General features: G+C 43.7%; 1 protein-coding gene across 1 annotated transcript in view; it reads right to left on the reverse strand.

Moving 5' to 3' along the window:
* Positions 1 to 17,073, reverse strand: part of LOC119955595 (complement C5-like) — a 193,434-nt gene that overhangs the window by 49,016 nt on the left and 127,345 nt on the right. Inside the window, 6 exon segments of the mRNA XM_038781948.1 lie at positions 7,715 to 7,777; positions 7,907 to 8,059; positions 9,253 to 9,452; positions 12,211 to 12,382; positions 14,767 to 14,859; positions 16,714 to 16,873. Of these exon segments, the coding sequence (XP_038637876.1) occupies positions 7,715 to 7,777; positions 7,907 to 8,059; positions 9,253 to 9,452; positions 12,211 to 12,382; positions 14,767 to 14,859; positions 16,714 to 16,873 (841 nt within the window).

The following is a 17,073-nucleotide window of genomic DNA, read 5'->3' on the forward strand; positions in this document are numbered from 1 at the left end:
ATCAGGCTGAGCCTGGCGCATGTTGTGGACGCGTTGACTTTACTCAATGCCTCCGCCCATAGACCATCCTCTATCTCTCCTCCCAGCTCTTCCTTCCACTTGCGCTTCAGCTCCCCAGTCTGCGTCTCCTCTGACCCTATAAGTTCCTTGTAAATGTTAGAGATGCTCCCTTCTCCCACCCACCCTCTGGAAACTACCCTGTCCTGAATCCCCCTTGGTGGTAGGAGCGGGAAGGTTGAAACCTGTCTACGTAGGAATTCCCACACCTGCAGGTACCTGAATTAGTTTCCCCTCGCCAATCCAAACTTCTCCTCCAGCACCCTCAAACTTGGAAAGCTCCCATCTATAAACATATTCCCCCATCCTCTCAATCCCTACTCTCCGCCATCCCCGGAAGCCCCCCATCCATACTTCCTGGATCAAACCGGTGATTATTACAGATTGGAGGCCAAACCGATGCTCTATCTGCTCCCACATGACTCCTCTATTGCCCCCAGACTCTCAGGGCCGCCACAAACACTTGGCTGGTGGAGTACTGTGTCGGCGGGAATGGCAGAGGCGCAGTTACCAATGTCCCCAAACTGGTGCCCTTGCATGAAGCCGCCTCCATACGGTCCCATGTCGACCCTCCCCCCACCATCCACTTCCTGATCGATATTGTATATGGCTATATTCACCGCCCAGTAATAGTTACTAAAATTTGGCAGCACCAGCCCGCCCTCTCCCCGACTCCACTCAAGTATTACCTTCCTTACTCGCCGGGTCTTGCCCGCCCAGCCGAAGCCAGTGATCAATTTGTTGACCCGTTTAAAAAAGGACCGCGGAATAAAGATGGGGAGACAATAAAATACAAACAGGAATCTCGGGAGGACCGTCATCATCACCGTCTGCACTCTCCCAGCCAATGACAACGGAAGCGCATCCCATCTCCGAAAATGGTCCTTCATTTGGTCTACAGGTCGGGCCAAATTTAATTTATGTAGCTGGTCCCATTCCCACGCCACTTGGATGCCTAGATACCTAAAGCTTCCCCCTACTAATCTAAATGGCAGCTCCCCTAATCGCCTCTCCTGTCCCCTCGCTTGGACCGTAAACATCTCACTTTTCCCCATATTTAGCTTATACCCCGAAAACCGGCCAAATTCCCCTAGAATCCTCATGATTCCTTCCATCCCCTCTATTCCTTCCATCCCCGTCCGATACATACAGAAGCAGGTTGTCTGCATAAAGCGAGACTCTGCGCTCCAAACCCCCCCCCCCCGGGCCAGCCCCTTGAAGCTCAGAGCAATTGCCAGCGGCTTTATAGCTAGCGCGAAGAACAGTGGGGAGAGGGGCATCCCTGTCTCATCCCCCGGTGCAGTCTAAAGTAGTCCGATGTTGTCCTTTCTGTCCGTACGCTCGCCACAGGAGCCTGATACAGGAACCTGACCCAGTCAATAAAGCCCTGCCCAAATCCAAACCATCCCAGTACCTCCCACATCCATTGTGACCACTACCTCCACCTCCCTGTCATAATATACACACAGGTATATGATGGTGCACAGACAGGCAGTGATTGACACTCAGGATGACCAATGAACACACAGAACACAGCAGCCAATCATCAGACAGGACACGAAAACTATAAAGCCAGAGGGCACTAGTTTTCCCGCTCTCTTTGGATCCAGCCTCTGAGACAGTCAGAGCCCATGAGAAAAAGTTTACACCATGTAGTAGTAAGATAGTCTGGTCAGGTTAGCCTCAGGTCTCCAGTCACTCAGCATAGTGTCAACCCACAGTTAAAGTATGTATGATAGTTAAGAGTTCAATAAAATAGAGTTGCATTTCTTCAAGTGTTAGAAGCCTGTCTCTCTCACTGCTGCAGTAAACGCAGTCCTCGCAGACCCAGCTTACCCAACACATCACTCCCTACCTTCCAGGGGCATCATGATCACGTTTAATAGCCTTCTTATATTGGCCACCAACTGCCTACCCATAACAAACCCCGTCTGGTCCTCCCGAACAATGTCCGGAACACAATCCTCAATCCTGGAGGACAAAAGTTTGGCCAGCAGTTTGGCACCACATTCAACAAGGATATTGGCCTGTAGGACCCACACAGCTCCGGGTTCTCGTTCCACTTCAGGATCAGCGAAATTGTGGCCTGTGACATTGTCGGGGGCAGCACCCCTCTCTCCCTTGCCTCATTGAATGTCCTCATCAACAACGGTCCCAATATCCCAGAGAACTTTTTATAGACCTCCACTGGATACCTGTCTGGCCCAGGGGCTTTACCCAACTGCATGGCCTTCAGACCCTCCACTATCTCTTCCAACCCAATCGGGGCCCCCAGCGCTTCCACCAGCTCCCCATCCAGTTTTGGGAAATTTAGCCCCCCTAAGACGTGCCTCATCCCCATTGGCCCTATTGGGGGTTCTGACCCATACAGCCTATTGTAAAAATCCTTAAACGCCTTATTCACCCCGGCTGAATCTCCAGCCAGGTTCCCATCTCCATCATTTACTTTCCCTATATCCCTGGCTGCCTCCCTCTTTCTAAGCTGCTGTGCAAGCATTCTGCTGGCCTTCCCTCCATACTCATAGATCGCCCCCTCGCCTTTCTCAGCTGCTCCACCACCCTCCTTGAGTTTGGAAAGCCAACTCCGCCTGTAGCCTCTGCCGTTCCCTTAAAAGCCCTGCCTCTGGGGTCTCCGCATACCTTCTATCGATCTGTAGTATCTCCTTTACCAGTCGGTCTGTCTCTGCCCTGTCTACCTTCTCCCTGTCGGCCCGTTTCAAGATCAGGTCCCCTCTGACCATCGCCTTCAGTGCTTCCCACACCACCGCTGCTGAAATTTCCCCAGTGTCATTGACCTGCAGGTAGCTCTGAATACATTTCCTCAGCCGCTCGCACACCCCTTCAGCAGCCGAAAGTCCCATATCTCACCTCCAGTGCGGGCGCTGGTTACTGTTTTTACTAACCTGCAGGTCAACCCAATGCGAAGCATGGTCTGAGATTGTGATCGCCGAGTACCCCGTGTCCACCACCCCCGTCAGTAAAGCCCTGCTCAGAATAAGAAATCAATCCGGGAGTACACTTTATGCACGTGTGAGTAGAAGGAGAACTCCTTCACCCTCGGCTGCCCAAATCTCCCCCCCCCCCCCCCCAATCTGCTCCATGAACCCTTTTAGTTCCTTTGCCATTGCTGGCACCCTGCCCGTTTTTGAGCTTGATCGGTCTAAGCCAGGGTCAATAAATGTATTGAAGTCCCCTCCCATGACTAACTTGTGTGAGTCCAGTATCTTCCCCAGCATCCTCTTTATGAACTCCACATCTTCCCAATTTGGCGCATACACATTTACTAATACCACCTGCACCCCCTCCAGTTTCCCACTGACCATAATGTACCGACCTCCTACATCTGAAACTATTCTACCAGCCTCAAACACCGCCTGCTTATTGATCAGGATCACGACCCCTCTTGTCTTTGAATCTAGAACAGAGTGAAAGACCTGACTGACCCAACCTTTCCTCAATCTAATCTGGTCGGCCACTCTAAGGTGTGTCTCCTGCAACATTACTTTGTCCGCCTTCAGTCTCCTCAGATGCGCGAACTCGCGTGCCCTCTTGACCGGCCCATGTAGCCCTCGTACATTCCAGGTAATCAGCCTAGTTGGGAGGCTCATTGCCCTCCTCCCTTTGCCTATCAGCCATCCCCTTTTTTGGGCCAGCCTCCAGCCGTGCTCCACGACTCCACCGGCCCGCCCCCAGGCAGCCTCCGCCCCCGACCTCCTCCCTGTCCCTTAGCACAAGTCCCTCCCTCATCAGCAGAACATTTTGCCCCTCTCCCCTCCCTAGTAACAACACAATATAACTCAACCCCTTTAATAAACCTAATATATGCACACACCCCACTATGCTTCCGTGAGCTCGCCCGCCCAGCTAGCTTGGTGGCCCCCACTCCTGGTGCCGAAAAGTCTCCCACCTATTGTTCTCTCCCCATGCTCTCCCCCGCTCATACAAATTCCAATGACAAACAATCCCAACACAATTGCCTGACAGAAAAAACAGTAGAGAAAAAATGAGAAAAAAAAGGAAAACGCTAACAAAGATCTAGAAAGAGATCCAAAATCTAAGCAAGCAGACTTCCATCCCCCAACAGTGCAAATGTAAACCTTAACTCACTCAGCTCTGCAACTGGCCCCAAATCAGTACAGAAGGCATTCCAGACAGCTTCCACAAAATGAGAAACGAGAAACTTAAAAAAAAAATACCATGAACATTGCAGCAAAGTTCAAAAGTTCTCAGACCACCTCCAGTCCTTTCCTTTTCGTGAAGTCCAGCGTGTCCTCACACGACTCGAAATAAAAATGTTGTTCCTTGTGCATGACCCAGAGACGGGCCGGATACAACAGACCGAACTTCACCTTTTTCTTAAAAAGGGCCTACCTGATCTGGTTAAAACCCTGGCCACCTCCGCACTCATGTCTTGGAAGATCCAAGAATACTGTTGTCCCATTTACAGTTCCGTGTCTGCTTGGCCCACTGTAGGATGCGCTCCTTATCCAAGTACCTGTGGAATCTCACCACCATTCTCCCCTGGGTCACCCATTCATGGCTTCCTCGCGAGTGCTCTGTGAGCTCTGTCCACCTCCAAGGGTCGGGAGAATGCCCCATCCCCCAGCAGCTTCTCAAACATGTCCGCATGTATGCCCCAGTATCCGCTCCATCGGACCCCTCCGGGAGCCCAACTATTCTCAAGTTCTGCCACCGGGACCTATTCTCTAAGGTCCTCCACCTTCTCCAGGAGCTTTTTCTGCTGGTCTCTCAACATCCCCACCTCCAACTCCACCACAGTTTAATGTTCCTCCTGCTCAGCCAGCGCCTTCTCTACTTTCTGGATCGCCCAATCTTGGGCGTCCAATCTAAGCTCCAGCCGCTCAATTGACTTTATCGGGTGCAAGCAGTCCCGTTTCTGCTTAGCAAAGCCTTCCTGAATAACTTGCATCAGCTGCTCCGTTGACCGCTGGGTCGACAAACCAGAGGTCCGGTCCTCCGCCATGCTGTCTCCTGCTGCAGCTTCAGCCCAAGCCTTCTCTGTCTTTCTATTTCTGCCTTTACGAGCACTTCTAATCCTTCTCTCCATGCACCAATGTGGGAATTCAGTACACAATTGCCTCTGTCATCAATTTTTCAATTCAAGTCCGGTAGCAAATCGGGGGGAAAGGTCCAAAAGTCCGACCCGAGCGGGAGCCACCAAATGTGCGACTTACTCCTTCATAGCCGCCACCGAGAGTCGTCCAAAGATACAACTCTAGGATCAACTATGCAAGGACCCACAGAATCCATGACCAGAAACATGGATTTTCTTAGGTGGACAATCACACTCGTTAGGGAGTGACCGCCGAAGAAGAAGATTTCCAACTTATCTTAATGGAGGCATTTTAATCGGGGTAGGTAGAACATTTATTGAAATATTAAGATTATAAACACAAGTTGGATTAGAGACATTAAATAAAATAATTCCGTAAAATAATTAATTAATTTGATACTATAAAGGTGGCAGGGTAGGCAATGCAGAATGTGGGAGCTTGTGGACGCCTGTGTGGTCCAAGGCAATCACATCTGCATTAAAGGTATACAGTTGGAAAATCTTTGGCTCAGTTATTGAGCTGGAGGCCAAGCTGCAGACACTGCAACACATCAGCGCGGGGTAAATTTACCTGGACACTATGTCCCAGAGGGTAGTCACACCCTGTAGGACAGTGTTGTCTGATTTAGGCCATGAAAATTGAGAAAGAAAGGGAAAACAGAATATGAGAGCAAACAAATTTGAAACATGAAAACAGACTGTTAAAGTTTCTATTGGTATGTAAAAAGGAAAATATTAGCAAAGACAGGAGTGGACCCACTACAGGCAGAGACAAGAGAATTTATAACGGAAACTAAAGAAATGGCAGATAAACTAAACAAATATTTTGTCTCTCTCTTCATAGAGGTAGATTTTTAAAAAACCTCCTAGGAACACTAGAGAAATAAAGACTGGCAAGAACGAGACACCAAAAGAAATCTGTATTTGTAAAAGGGTAGGACTGGAGAAATTAATGGGATTGAGAGTTGATAAATCCCCTGGACTTTATGATCTTCATCCTAGATTGTTGGCAGAGGTGGCTGTAACAATAGGGAATGCATTGGTTGTCCTGTAGATTAGAAAGTAGCAAATGTAACCCCACTCTTTGAGGAAGGAGGGAGAGAGAAAATAAGGAACCACAGATCAGTTAGCCTGTTAGCAGCAGCAGGAATAATGCTCAAATCTATTATGAAGTGTAGAACCAGGGGTCACAGTCTCAGAATAAGAGGTAGGCCATTTAGAAGGAATTAGATATAGCTCTTTGGGCTAAAGGGATAAACGGATTTGTGGGGGGAGATGGGACTAGGGTAGGTTCTAGGGCAGCCAGAAGCACAGTGGTCAGCACAGTTGTTTCACAGCTCCAGGGTCGACCCTGCTTGGCTCACTGTACGTAGTCTGCACGTTCTCCGTGTATCATCGTGGGTTTCCTCGGGTGTTCTGGTTTCCTCCCACAGTCCAAAGATGTGCAGGTTAGGTGATCTGGCCACGCTAAATTGCCCTTGGTGTCCAAAAAGGTTGGGTGGGGTGACTGGATTACGGGGATAGGATGGAGGTGTGGGCTTAGGTGGGGTGTCCTTTCCAAGGGCCGGTGCAGACTCGATGGGCCAAATGGCCTCCTTCTGCACTGTAAATTCTATGATTCTATTGAACTTGATGATCAGCCATGATCACAATGAATGGCAGAGCAGGCTCGAAAGGCCGAATGGCCTCCTCCTGCTTCTATTTTCTTTGCATGGTTCTATGTAACTGACATAAGGAGACATTTCTTCACTCAGAGGGTGGTGAATCTTTGGAATTTTCTACCCCAGGGGGATGTGGAGGGGCAGTCATCGAGTATATTCAAGACAAAGATTGACAGATTTCTGGATATTAAAGATATCAAGGGTTACGGGGGTGATGAGCGCAAATTGCGTTGAGGTAGAAGATCACCAATGATGTAGTTGATTCGTGGAGCAGGTGCAAGGGGCCAAATGATCTATTCCTGCTCCTCTCCTCATTGGGAAATTCGGATTACAATAGATTAGTGTACATCCATTGTATACACAATTATGATCTTGAGTCTCCTCATGGTAGAAGCCCAGTAGAATGAACAGACACAACTGCTGATCATCAACCTCTCTGCTGTTTCTCCAGTATATGGATCAACCTCTCTGCTGTTTCTCCAGTATATGGATCAACCTCTCTGCTGTTTCTCCAGTATATGGATCAACCTCTCTGCTGTTTCTCCAGTATATGGATCAACCTCTCTGCTGTTTCTCCAGTATATGGATCAACCTCTCTGCTGTTTCTCCAGTATATGGATCAACCTCTCTGCTGTTTCTCCAGTATATGGATCAACCTCTCTGCTGTTTCTCCAGTATATAGATCAACCTCTCTGCTGTTTCTCCAGTATATGGCAGTCACATTAGCATTTGAAAGATGGACATCATTGAATACGAGCTGCAATGAAGGATTTCAATTGTTCCCTGTGTAACTGGACGACATTGTGTGATCAGAGCAAATAATATCCAACAAAACTACTTTTAATTGATTGCATTCTTAACCCTTATCTTTTGACTTTATTTTTTGAATGATGGAATTATGTAACAACAACTTGTTACTTACATTAACAGTAGCTGTGCCAGTCCTGCCAGATGTTTTTACAATTACATTGTCATTTTTCTCAATCTGTAAAATATAGGACAAAAAATATGTAAAATACTAACAATATCATTACAATGAAAAACTATCATAAGCACCTTAGTTTTCCAAATTTGTAAACTCTGATAAATGCAATCTAAAGCAAGAATAACTTGCCTCCACTGGTCTTGAAAATGAATTTTGTTCATTCAATTCAAACTGCTTAATTTTGCCAAGTCTTCTGTAGTCAATTGATATTGACATATCAAGTCTGGTCCGCTTCATACTAGTGGCATACTCTGTGAGACCTTCAAGGGCTGTTACAGTGTCCTGCCATTAAAAATGTTTTTAAATTACAATTAATATGGATACATCATGTAAACAAACAAGTCCCTTAGTCATAGCTGAAAAAGATACAAAAAAGTGATATATATTAAAGAGAAAAAATGTAATGAAAGAAACAAATAAAAATTACAAGTATGCATTATTGCATCGGCTTTACTATAAAGGTGATTCAAATTTCCCAGAAACTAAACAATTCATCCTACCACTTACTTAATTGTCACTCATCACATCTCACACAAATTTCTAGCATACACTTTGCTTCTATCAGCAATGCCTTTGCTGTATCTTCCAGATTCAGTGGAAGGAAAGTTCAATAAATACTGTCTCCTTCTTGAAGACAGCTCCACAAGCATTCAGGCAAACTGCAAAATCTGGATGGCTGAAAACTCTTCCCACCAGGTCCTGTTTTCCCAACTCTCAAATGGACAACATTCCAGGGAAGTTCATAGAAAACACTTCAAAGACACTCTGAAACTCTTTTAAATGAAGCGGCACTAACATTAATGACTGGGAGGAGCTTGGTGCCAATCACTTAGAATGGCAAAAGCTTGTCCATCATAGAATCCCTACAGTGCAGACGAAGCATTCGGCTCATCAAGTCTGCACTGACTCTCTGAAAGAGCACTCCACTCAAGCCCACTTCCCCACCCTATCTCAATAACCCCTTAACCTAACTTACAGATCCGTGGACATTGAAAGTTGCATCATGCTTTGAGTCACAACAGCTTGATGATGCGGCAGAGTAACGGTACAAACAGGAATAAAAGGAGAAAACACTGCACTCCAGATCTCACTATGGCGTGGGATATCCAACCCTATGTGCCAAAAGATCTGTGGGTCTAGAATTGTCTTGGTCAGTCACGTGAAGACCCATGGCAGAAACATGTGACCCTGAATAGTCACATTCTCAAATCAAAGAACTGCCAATGGTGCCTTACATCTGACTTGCTGTGAGCAATGCTATGGATGATCTATTTAAAGTCAACAGATTTACAGAGTTAACAAAGCCAAAAGGCTGTTCATTTAAGCATAATTAATTTTAACTGTTGGATTTATTTTTTAAAGTGTGGATTCCAATGGCAATAATCCTCCTTTAATTTAATACACATCAAGTAACTTTAAACATTAGGCCATAGCTTTTGCTAGAGATGTTGCAATAATGAGATAGATGCATTTACTTGTGTTGAAAGAAAGCCTCCACCGTAGCGCTGTTGTTCAGTGAGCCATTTAACTATGGGGTTTCCATATCTTTTATCAGTGGAGAGTAACACAGTCAGAAGTGCATACGATGTTGTTTCTACTATGCGTGCCGTTACTTCAGTTGAAGAAGCTGATCTTTCGGAAATGTCTTTCCAGAATCGATGTGACGGGGGATTCCCTGTTGAATTGCAAATACAAAGCATAATTTGAATATCTCAAAATTATTTAAGGAAGTTATTCTTTTACATTAGGAATTTCCCAGTTTATCCCATTTAGCACAATGGTAGTGCCACATAACACATGGAGGGTATCCTCAATGTGAAGACAGGACTTTGTCGCCACAAGGACTGTGCGGTGGTCACTTCTACCAATACCGTCATGGACAGATGCATCTGCAGCAGGCTATTGGTGAGGATGAGGCCAAGTATGTTTTTCCTTCTTGTTGGTTCCCTCACCACCTGCTGCAATCCCAATCTAGCAGCTATGTCCTTTAGGACCTGGCCAGCTCAGTCTGTAGTGGTGCTGCTGAGCCAGTCTTGGTGATGGACATTGAATCCAGAGTATATTCTGTGCCTTGCCACCCTCAGTGCTTCCTCTAAGTGGTGTGATTCATCAGTTGATGGTGGCCAGTGGCGTGGTAATCAGTAGCAGATTCCCTTGCCCATGTTTAACCTGAAGCCATGAGACTTCATGGGATCCAGAGCCCCCATGAGGCAATGACCTACCGACTGTATACCACTGTGCTGTCACCCCCGCTGGGTCTGTCCTGCCGGTGAGACAGGACATACCCAGGAATGATGATAGTAGTATCTGGGACATTGGGCGGGATTCTTCAGCCACACCGGATCTGGATTATGGTGTTGATTGGCTCCTCACTCTGCAACACCATCCTTGACTTCCTGACCCACAGACCACAAACAGTAAGAATAAACAACAACATCTCTGTAATAAGTTAAAATTCCCTTTATTTAAAAAACCAACAGCCAAACAACCAGGTGCATTCAACTTGCTGTCTACACTGGGAATGCAGAGGACCTGACACTCCCTGTTATATACAGAGAAAGGGGTTCCCTGATTGGGCCACTAATCAGTGAACTCATATTCTAATTGGCTAATCTCAAAAGGTCTGGTTTAAGTCATTACACCCCTCCTCCACAATAGTCCTCAATATCGGGGCCCCGCAAAGCTGCGTAATTAGCCCCTACTATACTGCCTGTACACACACGACTGCGTGGCAAAGTTTTGTTCCAACTCCATCTACAAGTTTGTTGACGATACGACCATAGCGGGCCGGATCTCGAATAACGACGAGTCAGAATACAGAAGGGAGATAGAGAACCTGGTGGAGTGGTGCAGCGACAACAATCTATCCCTCAATGCTAGCAAAACTAAAGAGCTGGTCGTTGACTTCAGGAAGCAAAGTACTGTACACACCCATGTCAGTGGGGCCGAGGTGGAGATAGTTTGCAGCTTCAAATTTCTAGGGATACACATCTCCAAAAATCTGTCCTAGTCCACCCATGTCGACACTACCACCAAGAAAGCTCAACAGCGTCTATACTTCCTCAGGAAACTAAGGAAATTCGGCATTAACGCTTACCAACTTTTACAGATGCACTATAGAAAGCATCCTATCTGGCTGCATCAGAGCCTGGCAAGGTAACTGCTCGGCCTAAGACCGCAAGAAACTTCAGAGAGTTGTGAACACAGCCCGGTCCATCACAACAAACCTGCCTTCCATCCATTGACTCTCTCTACATCTCCCGCTGCCTGGGGAAAGCAGGCAGCATGGTCAAAGACACCTCCTCCCCAGCTTACTCACTCTTCCAACTTTTCCATTGGGTAAGAGATACAAAAGTCTGAGAACAGGCACAAACAGACTCAAAAACAGCTTCTTCCTCTGTTACCAGACTCTTAAACTACCCTCTTGTGGACTGACCTCATTAACACTACGCTCCTCTATGTTTCACCCGATGCCGGTGTTTATTTAGTTACATTGTGTAACTTGTGTTGCCCTATTATTATGTATTTCCTTTTATTCTATTTTCTTTTCATGTACTTAATGATCTGTTGAGCAGCTAGCAGAAAAATACTTTTCACTGTACCTCGGTACACGTGACATAAACAAAATCCAAATCCAATCCACTCTCCCACCAACTGCAAATTCCTGCCCGAGGTCAACGGACCTTTACATGGTCCCCGTCCCTCAGTGGCGACCTTGCTGTGGGTGTGGCCGAAGGATCCAGCCCATTATCTCTGAGGTATGATTCTGTGAGTATGAGTATGTTGCTTAACAAGTTTGTGAGACAGCTCTCCCAAATTTGGCACAAACCCCCAGATGTTAGGAAGGAGGACTTTGCAGAGTCGATAGGGCTGGGTTTGCCGTTGTCATTTCTGGTGCCTGGTTCGATGCCAGGTGGTCTGTCTGGTTTAATTCCTTGTTTCTTGCCCCTTAGTATCGAATAAAGATGTGTAGGTTAGGTTAAGGGACTATTGGGATAGGGTGGAGGAACGGGTTTGGGTGCAGTACTCTTTCAGAGGGTCGTGCAGACTCGATGGGCCTCCTTTTGCACTGTTGGGATTCTGCATTGTAGGGATTATATGATTAAACATCCATTCTGCAGGTTTATTAATACCATTCTGTATTTTGTCACAAGTTTCCCTTGTATTAACCACAACCACTCAATATGTAGCATCTGCAAATTTAGAAATTTATTTCAAATTCCAGAATTAATAAAGTGAATCTAAATTATGAACAACAGTGAACCAAGCACCAACTTCTGCGAAACACCACATCCCTTGCCAGACTGAGTAATTGTCCTTAATCCGTACTCAATTTTTGATTTTGTAACCAAGTCATACTTTAAATACTCGATACAGCAGAAAGGGTTCTTGTTGAATTTTGTGATTTACAGTGCTATCGTGGTTTTCATTACCTATTACAAAAGCTTCGTCCTTCAGTTTGTCCAAAGCCAGAAAAGAAAAGCGAGAGTTTCTGTTTTTCAATGACAGTGCGTAGGCAGTTACTGCTAATACAAGTGTACTCTTCACACTCTCCAAATTGTTTGACAAATATTCATCAGCTTTAAGTATAGCTCTGCTAATTCCCTGAAATAAATCAGATTAAATATTTTTAAGAACGTAAGAAAAAGCCAAGGAAGAAAACTGGTCAATTGGTCCATAATTTTTATCTTTCTAATATTTTGACACACACAGGTCAGTCAACAAAGAAGCATTTACTCTCCTGACATCTTCCAGTCTACTGTTTTACTTAGAGGCTGAGTCCAAACATTAAACATAGCCGTAATAAAAACAGAAAATGCTGTTGTGGAGATAAAACATCATCAAACTGAAAGATTGGGGAGGATTTTCAGCAATAATGATGGTGAAACATCACTCCACGACAAATAATAGCAACTTCTGGGGTCCAGAAATGTGCAGTTAAATGTGGAATTCTAGAAGTTGCTATCAGTAATTCTCTGCTACCCCTCAGGTTACTCTTTTGTTTTAATTCATTCATGGGATGTGGGTATCAGTGGCTAGGCCAACATTATTGCCCATCCGTAATTGCCCTTGGGTTATGGTGAGCTATCTTCTTGAACCGCAGCAGTCCATGTGGTGTAGGTACACCCACAGTGCTGTTAGGGAGGGAATTCCAGGATTTTGACCCAGTGACACTGAAGGAACGGAGATGTATTTCTTTTTTTTAATAAATTTAGATTACCCAATTATTTTTTCCAATTAAGGGGCAATTTAGCGTGGCCAATCCACCTACTCTGCACATCTTTTGGATTGTTGGGGCAAAACCCTCAGGGAGAATGTGCAAGCTCCTCACGGACAATGACCCAGAGCCAGGATCGAACCTGGTGGTTTCCATTTCATTCAGTGGTGTGACAATATTATCCAGTTACTCTTGCAAAGGTCTAGAATGGATTTCTGCAGGCCATCGCATTGGTGATCTACCAAAGAATATAGGAAATTGTGAAAGAGCCAATGTTCCATTTCCATTGCCCCTTCCATCCCGGTCATTGGGAGACACGTTGATACAGTATTACTATCAATTATGTGATCGTCATGTTTTTGGGTAGCCTCAGTTTAATGATGTAGTTATGGAAAATGTCATTGCAATGGACCTTGTGTATGCTACCAGTCATCCTGTTCTCCCGGGAGACATGAATATCTAAAACGGTTAGCACTTTCCATCACAAGAACTGTTCCATAGTGAATAAATCTTAATAGTGAATAAAGAGAGCCAACCTTTATTAAAATTATTGGCGAATGTAAAGTCTACTTGCTATTGTGTTTAACCTTGGCAAATAACATCCTCTGTGCTAGACCAGCCAGTAGCTACAATACAATATAAAAGCAAATTACTGTGGATGCAGTTACAATACTCTAGTTCTGGGCTCTAAAATGACTTTGAATCCTATTCATGACTTTTTGGTCACACCTCTGACTTCCTAGAGTGATTTACCCGTCTCCGTGAAGCTGTTTCAGAGAAGGTACTGCAAATGGGCTAGTGATGGACACTGTGTCATTGTTCTCAATCGTGTCATGGAATGGAGAAACAGAGCACATGATTCATGAAACATTGAAGATGCCTGTAGGCATCCATCATTGAGAGCATTCCATCAAGCCCCTCACTTGTGCCATGTTCATGGTAGACAAGCTTTGGGGAGTCAGGAGGTTAATGACTGACTGCAGGATTCCCAGCATCTGACCTATTCTTGTAGCCAAAGTATTTATATGGCTAGTCTACTTCAAGTTTCTGGTCAACGATAACCCCTAAGATATTGATAGTGTGGGATTCAGTGATGGTAATGCCATTGAAATCCCTACAGATGGAAATTTAAAAAAAACGTTGAACTAAGGAACCTTTTTGCTGTATTATTACTGGTAAATAATCTTGAAAAGGTTAATTCTCATTAACAAAGTGCAACTGGATTTGTAATGGAGTATTAAGTCAAAAATAGCGCTGAGCAATCTTTCTGATCCTGGAAAACTATTTATATATTTTAATGCCAAATTGTTCCATGCTGAGAAAAAATTATTCTGAAAAAAAGTATTTTCTGAAAAATGTTTATGATATTGCAGCTTCTGATGTGCATGTTGTCTGTAAAAAATATTAAAAAGTGAAGGATAATCATTGCATTTTAATTTCTGGGGCTCTCCAAATTCTTCAATCATATTTGGCTGCTTAGCTTGTATGACAAATTCAAATTAATGTTGAAAAAGATTAAATCAATGCCACAGAGGTCATTAGATGTTTGTGGATAGACTTTTTCTAAATCGGCTGTGAGTGCCATTGTTTCACACTGACTGCGAAATCCAGTTCAGTACTGATGTTTGGTGAAATACAGTCAGTGTTACTTTTATATGTATATTATTTCCTAAATGATGCAAGATTACAATATATCTTGGAATCAATTATCGTGCAAATCAACAGAAACAAATAACAGTACTGTTCTGGTTTTCATTTATTTTTTGCTCACCTGAGTTGGGCACAAGTTAAAAGCCTTTTGAATGGCAATACTTGTAAATGCTGTCAAATACAATGTTCTTTCTTTAATTTCATCCTTTTTAACCTGTAATAAATTTAGAGAAATGCTAATATAGAATAAAATGTCAATATTTACACAACATTACACCTTAAATTTTGAGCTTCCTTGGAATGGTCCTCCAAATGTTACTTGTAAAACTGATAAGCTCACTTCCTCCTATGCTTCAGTATTTTTTATATGTTCATGGGTTGCGAGTGTCACTGTGAAGACCAGCATTTGTTGTTCATCCCCACTTGCTTTTAAGAAATGGTTCTCGGTATTTGGAATTTTATTCCAAAATTATGTGCAGTTTCAATTTTTCAGGTAGTCAAAGTAATGAATAGAATTCTAATCCTTTTAGATATTAATGATTGTCTTCCAGTAGATTTTTAAAGTCAATTATTTTAAGGTAATGTTCTCTTCCATTTTCTCGCCCTTCTCAAATAGCTCCTCAATCTCTTGCAGGATTTTCATGCACACCATCAGCCCTCCACTATCTCCTAAGTTGTTAATATTTACATGTAAATTCAAATACTTTAAACAGTGTTTTGACAATGGATGGCACTAGAGTCAAGTCTTATTCTGTTTTCATTTGACACGTTTCTAAATTACAGCAAAGTATAAAAAAATATAAAAATATATAAGCTTGGATATAACATTCCTAGGGTTAAACACTACTGTCTATTGCAGTGGGATAATGTGGGGCCAAATTTCATCATTTTTACTTTTTTTTAAATTTAGAGTGCCAATTCATTTTTTCCAATTAAGGGGCAATTTAGCGTGGCCAATCCGCCTACCCTGCACATCTTTGGGTTGTGGGGGCAAAACCCACCCAAACATAATAAGAATGTGCAAGCTCCACATGGACTGTGACCCAGAGCCGTGATGGAACCTGGGACCTCGGCGCCATGAGGCAGCAGTGCTAACCACTGCTGCCACCTTGCTGCCCTTCCTCATTTTTAAAAGGGTGGTGAATCTTTAGCAAGGTGGGAATTACCTGCCTCGGTCCTGCATCTAGCCAATTTTGAAAGGGTTATGGTAATTTACAAATGGATAGCGGGAATAATGCTCTTTTACAGAATCAAATCTGCATACTTCCGATCAGTATAGTACAGTATATTGAGCATTGTTGTGTTCATGGGGCTATTCTGCAGCAGAATATTTTTGAATATTTTATTGCTGAAAAGAGACTTGTTGCTGAAGTTTTTTATCTTGCACTCATCAGGACAAATGTAAGAATGTTCCCTCAGTTTTCGTAACGGGCAGAGCACAGACTGTACTCAACCTGCCCGCATTTGCAAAACCCAAAGAAAACATCTATTGTTAGATGTGATTTTGTGATATGGCATCACTTGCTGAACATTCCTAATTGTGATAATAGCAACACTAAAAACAATTTAAGATAATCAATTGAGCTCACAATGCTTGCTGGAAGTGGCATTCTTTCACATGTAGGGACTATTCTGTGCAAATAAAAGGAATACTTTTAAACCTTACACCTTTTTTGAATTACCTAGGATCAGCTATGGGGAGCCTATAGTTCCCCGTCACTTTTTATATGTCAATGCCTTGCTCAATTAGAATGGACTTGCTAACCAATCAGCGCCTTTTTCTCCTGTAATAGTGATGGTTTGAAATTTGGCATTCTTGTGTTAGTCCTGATGCGAGCAAGAGGAGAGCTTCAGCAACATGTCACCCATTTAAGCAATATTCAAATTCTGTGCTGCCATGCCATGACTGCAACATTGATTTGAACTCAAATGCTTCAATATCATTATTGTTGACTTTAGAGTATTTAAAATTAAAAGAAATTCAGTGTTAGTGATATTAATATCGCTGTGGATTATAATGAGATTACACCTTTAAATTGTGAAAAAAGTCTTGAAGTTCAACACTAACCTGAAATCGGACTGGTACATAATTGGAATGCTCTCTAAATGATCCATCAGAATTTTGACATTGAGAGACAAGCCAAGTGATTGTACTACAAATTGATGCTTCGTCGATTGTTAGATACTCACTGACTTGTGCAAAAACCCTTAAGACAAAGGCTGTTAACCTGGAAATAAATTATCATGCACTGTTATTATTTTGGTGAAAGATACAGTAACATAACATCAGGGCCAATGGGATTATTTTCCTATTACAGGTGTCTGAGATTAATTTACACATTAGCTGCATTGCAGTCTTGTGGAAATGAAAGTTTCCCATTTAAAAGTAGGATACAGGTCACCAGATCAATCCCTTATGCAAGTCTGA

This window comes from Scyliorhinus canicula, chromosome 21 (genome assembly GCF_902713615.1).
Source record: "Scyliorhinus canicula chromosome 21, sScyCan1.1, whole genome shotgun sequence".
Taxonomy (NCBI): Eukaryota; Metazoa; Chordata; class Chondrichthyes; order Carcharhiniformes; family Scyliorhinidae; genus Scyliorhinus; species Scyliorhinus canicula.